Source organism: Cyprinodon variegatus, unplaced genomic scaffold (assembly GCF_000732505.1).
Source record: "Cyprinodon variegatus isolate N-32 unplaced genomic scaffold, C_variegatus-1.0 Scaffold791, whole genome shotgun sequence".
In the NCBI taxonomy this organism is placed as follows: domain Eukaryota; kingdom Metazoa; phylum Chordata; class Actinopteri; order Cyprinodontiformes; family Cyprinodontidae; genus Cyprinodon; species Cyprinodon variegatus.
Window position 1 is genome coordinate 57,214 of NW_015151244.1, and position 5,242 is coordinate 62,455.

The following is a 5,242-nucleotide window of genomic DNA, read 5'->3' on the forward strand; positions in this document are numbered from 1 at the left end:
GAGGTGGAAGGAGAGTTCTAGTAAGATAAGACCATAACTGAACTTCTTGGCCTTCATGCAAAATGTGTGAGGAAAACCAGCACTAAACATCATCCTGAACATGGGATCTGAATTGAAGGTGATGCAATAATATGCTTTGGTTTTCCTAAGTAGAGACAGGTGACCTAGTCAAAGGGCAAAATGTTCCAGCTTCATTCATAGCAACATTTTTATTAATTAAACTTGAACAAAGAACAATGGGGGAAAAATGTGAGTCTTATTGTGCAAAACAAGTAGAGATATCATGCCTTATTAAAAATCAGCTGTAATGTTAGTGAAAGTGGGTTCTTTGGTATAATTTTAAGAAACTCTTTCAATTTAATTAACAACATAAGAATATGCCGCAGAATATGTGAAAATGGAAGCCAGTGTGTCGATTCTGAACTGCTCCACTTTCATTTCCATAGAAAAAGCCATGTTAGCTAATAATAGAGCACACAGGAAATTATTTTCGGGTGTCTGTTGTCCCCTGTTGTCTCTTTTAAACTACAAAGAAATAGTATGTAAATTGAAGATAATTACCCATATCTTTAATAGATGTATTTGGTCTGTATGGAATGCGTTCATAAGGAGTAAAGAACTTTGCTATACATAAAATAATATTTTAATCAGAATGCAAATCGTAAAAACTAATCGTTACTCACTACTTCGAATGACCTGTTATTGACTGACGGCAGCAGGGAATTAATGCCTGAGCATAGCAAAGAAACGCTTTAGCGTTGCCTTGGGGTAATTGGTGGCTCTGCTGACTATATCATTGACCACTACTTTGTTTCTCTGTGTCACTGAAGATAAAATCATATTTTAAGGCAGCCAAGGGCTTTTTCAGTGGTGCAATATAAATTTTCGTTTAAGAAAACCTGTTTGAGCAGAAGACATAATTTAAATAGTAAGAGTAAATATTTCCCTTTTCTTCTTCAGCAGCTTTGACAGCTGTGTTTGATTTGCAGTCCTGCTATCGATTGTCTAATTAGGACAAATGAAAAATAGCATCTATTAAAAAAAAAGTATCCTAAAGCTTTACTAGGGTAATATGAATCACTTAAGGTCTCATTGGTTTTATTAACTGACAAAAAAAGAAGAAAAAAAAACAAGACCATGGGTACATTTTGAAATTCCCTCTGGATTTGATCTTTGACTCAAAAAATGTCCTTACACTTTTTCAAATTTTTTAATATAATCAAAAAGCGTTTTAGTATATGCAATGTATTCTAATCACATAAACAAAAAATTGCAGGCTGCAAACTTTGCTATTTTAATACAATACCATGTCAACCAGTGATTCTCTAACTCTTGCCAAATATTTTCATTAGTTAATAGGTCAGGATTTAATTGGACTATTTCAATGCCTAAATTTATCCTGAACTAAAGTATTGCAGTACAACAATAGCTATGAGTTTTGCATTGTGGTCCTGCTACTAGTTTAACCTCCACACATGCAATTTTAAGCCTCTGTTTAGCTTTTACAATTAGTCTAATGCATCTCTCTCCATGATAAAGAAACTAGTCATGATGCGGTGGGAAGGTGTGTTCAAAGTCATGTGGAATAATAGTTTTCATGTTTCAGCACAAAAGGCTTTTTGATGGTTTTAAACCAAGGTTGAAGTTATTTGTAGATGTTGGCTTTTTAAACTGGGCTACATCAGGTTATTTTTCATGAGGGAATTTTAATGGAAATATGTTTTAAATTTAACTTTTTTATATATATTTGAAGAAGTCATTATTTTCATAAAAAAAAAAAACAAACATAAAACACCCCAGACTATTTGAATTAGTTCATTGATTCATGTTTTTACTTTTTCCTGCTGTAATGTCAACAACATTCCAGAAGAGGTCACTAGATGGTCAAGAACAGCTTCTGTTCTGCTTTCATTCAGAAACCAGAGAGAATTAAACTTTAAGCTGCCGTTAATCGAAATCTTTTATTTGGTTTTACCAAAATGAAGACAAAAGAACACTAAATGTTTAGAGTTGCCATTTCAGATGTTGCAACTAGTTGAATATCACTGCCCTCCAGGACAGCACTGCCCATAAGCTGATAGTTTCATACCTAATTGAGCAAACTAAGAAAAATAGAAATAGTGTGACCTGCATCAGTTTGCCAACCGCAGACCCTCTAAATTACTGGATTGTGCATTACAAGTTGTTTTGTAGTCCCACAGAGCATTCATTAATATCCACAGGGAGTGCCGAGACTCCGCCTTCCTTTCCCAGCCTGTGGAGTGGTGGGAACAGGGTACTGGGCAGCCCAAAATGCTCCACTATTTTTACCACTCTGTTCAATCAGAGGGCTGTTCCCTCGAGACCTGTTGCCGGCAGCTCTCCCAAAGCGGTGGAATTTAACCCTAGGATAGCCCCACCCCCAGATGTGATGGAAAACATCTGGCCAGCTGCTTGACTGCAAGGATTGGCCATCAAGCCCTAAACGCTTCCAAACCAGACCTCCCTTGATGCTGATAAATAGCAATCAAAGACTAGAATTTAGTGTTGGGATGTGGGGTACATTATAAAGGACAATCCATGTATATTACACGTATAAGATATTTATATATATATAAAAAAAAAAAAAAAAAAACAATCTCAGGATAACATTTATTGTTGATCTTTATTAATTTAAAAATACCTGCAAATGTTACAATGAGTTCTACTAAAATATTGTTTTTCCATGTTCTGTTTTAACACGGGTTAACATTAGGCACACAAGAATGCAGACATTTTGCAGCTCTAGCCACTGTTTAAATACAGATTATTTATGAAGAGGAGCAAAGATGTTACAATATAAACAACAAAGTTGAAGAAAACCCATCAGCGCAATCACCCCTCTCCATGAAAGTTACACCCGACTCTACATGACTAAAAGAAAAAAAAAAAAAAAAATTGAACCCCAAGACCAGACAAACTATTCTGGCATTTCATCTTATGGACATGCATAAAAATAAATTATTGCATTCTAAGATGCTCTAAATTCAGCTTTGCTTTCTGTCAATCGTCCACTTGGAATGTGTACAAAAAAACAAAACGGGTAAAACTCTTTAGATAAAGAATTTGTCAACAAGTCAGAAGTTTTCTCAACTAGCTTCTTCATTTAGTATAAGAATGCCAGATTAGCTCAGGATTTGTGTAATACTGTGAAAAAATAATTATACCTACACCGTTTTATGTCTGATTTGGACAGATTGTTGCAGAATAGTGATTCATTTTGACAAGAGACAGAGGAATGAGAGACTCTATGCTTGTCACAATCATATGCTTCAATGTGACATCAATGCAAATATGTTTTAAAGTTTATCAAGGTTACACTAGCATACTGTACATTGGTCAATTGTTTTTGAGTTTGTAGTAGAGATGATACTAGTCTTCTTTGGTCTTGGCCCATTTCAGACAGTTAGCGTTACCCTCCAGAATCAAATAAGGGCTAGAGCCAACAGCTTGTCTTATAAGAGTTAAAGCTTTAAAACAGGGTTCCATGGTATAATCACACAGGTAACATGGTTGGGTGGTACAATAGCCACAGCAGTTTTCAATCATATTCCTGATCAGTTTGTGTTGGTAAAAATAGCACAGAGTTGTGAACAAATTTATAATAAGGGGTTAAATTGAAACTATAAATTTCAGTTTTTACACTATTAGGATTACTGGTGTTCCATCTGATAACCGTAATTTCCTTTGTAATTAATCCTTTGTTTTGTTTTTTGGATAATACAAATCAAACATCACAATTTAACATCACTACCATAAACTGTAAGCTTGAAGGGCTAAAGGGTTTTTAATAAGTAGAGGTATAATTTGGTTTTGGTCCCTCTTTGCTAACAAACGGATTAAGCCTCCCGGTCCAACGAGATTTGTGTTAAATGAATATGCAAAGAGTTTATTGTAAAATATCCAATGCTTCTAACCATTTTACCCCACATCAAAACTCCTCAAATACAAATTTGGTCTGTTCCCTTGTAAAGTAAAATGCAAGCCAAAGTGGTTCAAAGATTACAATAACTAAAGCTGTAGTGGCAAAAAACATCTGCAGCAGTAATGCATATTAAAATAAAGAATCTAATGTCCGTGTCCATGTCATTACTACATCCTATAAAGCTATATACAGCTTATGGCACAGGAAAGGGTACTGTCAGAAAGATAAACACAATATTGCACACAAAATTTGCAATGGTATCAATGGTTTGGGAGGAACCTTTCTTTGGGGGAAAAAATCTTTGGAACCAATGTTGGTTCAACCAGGCCTAATGTTTTTTTCTGCTTGAAATATCCGTTAACTTAAATCCAGTAAACATTTACTCAGATTGAATAATGACTAGAAATTCACCGATGGCTGTAGTGGGAAGAGGAAATGCATTTGATCATGTGTAGTGCAATCAAAACCATTTTATTTTTGGCATCAATATAAATAGGATCATCACTCGTATAGTAATGCGTTTACACCTGTTTAATGGCACATAGGATTGAATACAAAGTGTTCTACAATTATTTAGCAAATTACAGTTTACTTATCACAACTGCCCTCTGTGCTGTAATACAAGAAAAAACATACAATCAATGCAATTTTGGGTCAGGACCTCAGATTGTTAGAGGCAAAAGCAAGTGCAGTATTCAGGTTTGTCAAATAACTAAATGTGACAGACTTGAGCCCAAATCCTGTGTCAAAGCTCATCTCATATTTTTAAGCCATCTTTCTTGCCAGCATCAGAGCAGCTTAAAAGCAGATGAGTCTGAACCATTTGAGGCTCAAGCTCTTCTATTAGTTCTTTTGACATATTCTCTGAAGACTAATTTACCATGGAAAAGGAGTCACCGCGTCGAGTATTCAAAAGTTGTGTGAACTCTGGCATCAGCTCTTTAACACCAAGTTTCTGTGGCATGCAACCCTTTAGTGAGGGCTTTCTTTGCCCCCCAAAATTGAAGCCATTATTACAGCTATAGTGGTACCATGGTAAATCTGATAAGGAACACCACAAGTCAGATAAAAGCCCGTGTTTGGGCTCAGGGTTGGCACAAGGGTGGTGATTGTCAAGTCCAGATAACTTAGGTGACAAGTCTTCCCTTTATACTTTATGGCGATGTGGGTACAGACACTTCCAGCAGGCGGTTGTTTTTGCGTTTGCAAGACACACTGTTGCCGTTTTTGGGACTGCCTTGGATGAATTTTACACACACTTTGTCCTGTTTGAACTGCACCAAAAACCTGCAAGAAAGA

The 5,242-nt window shown here is 35.8% G+C and overlaps 1 protein-coding gene across 4 annotated transcripts in view; it reads right to left on the reverse strand.

Annotated features, from left to right (window-relative positions):
* Positions 1 to 2,631: 2,631 nt before the first annotated feature.
* The window catches only part of myo1b (myosin IB), a 68,453-nt gene continuing 65,842 nt past the window's right edge, over positions 2,632 to 5,242 (reverse strand). For all 4 annotated transcript variants that reach the window (XM_015396344.1, XM_015396347.1, XM_015396346.1 and 1 more), the window contains one exon: positions 2,632 to 5,230. In XM_015396344.1, coding sequence (XP_015251830.1) covers positions 5,098 to 5,230 — 133 coding nt within the window. In that variant the 3' untranslated portion in view covers positions 2,632 to 5,097. The remainder of the gene's footprint in view (positions 5,231 to 5,242) is intronic.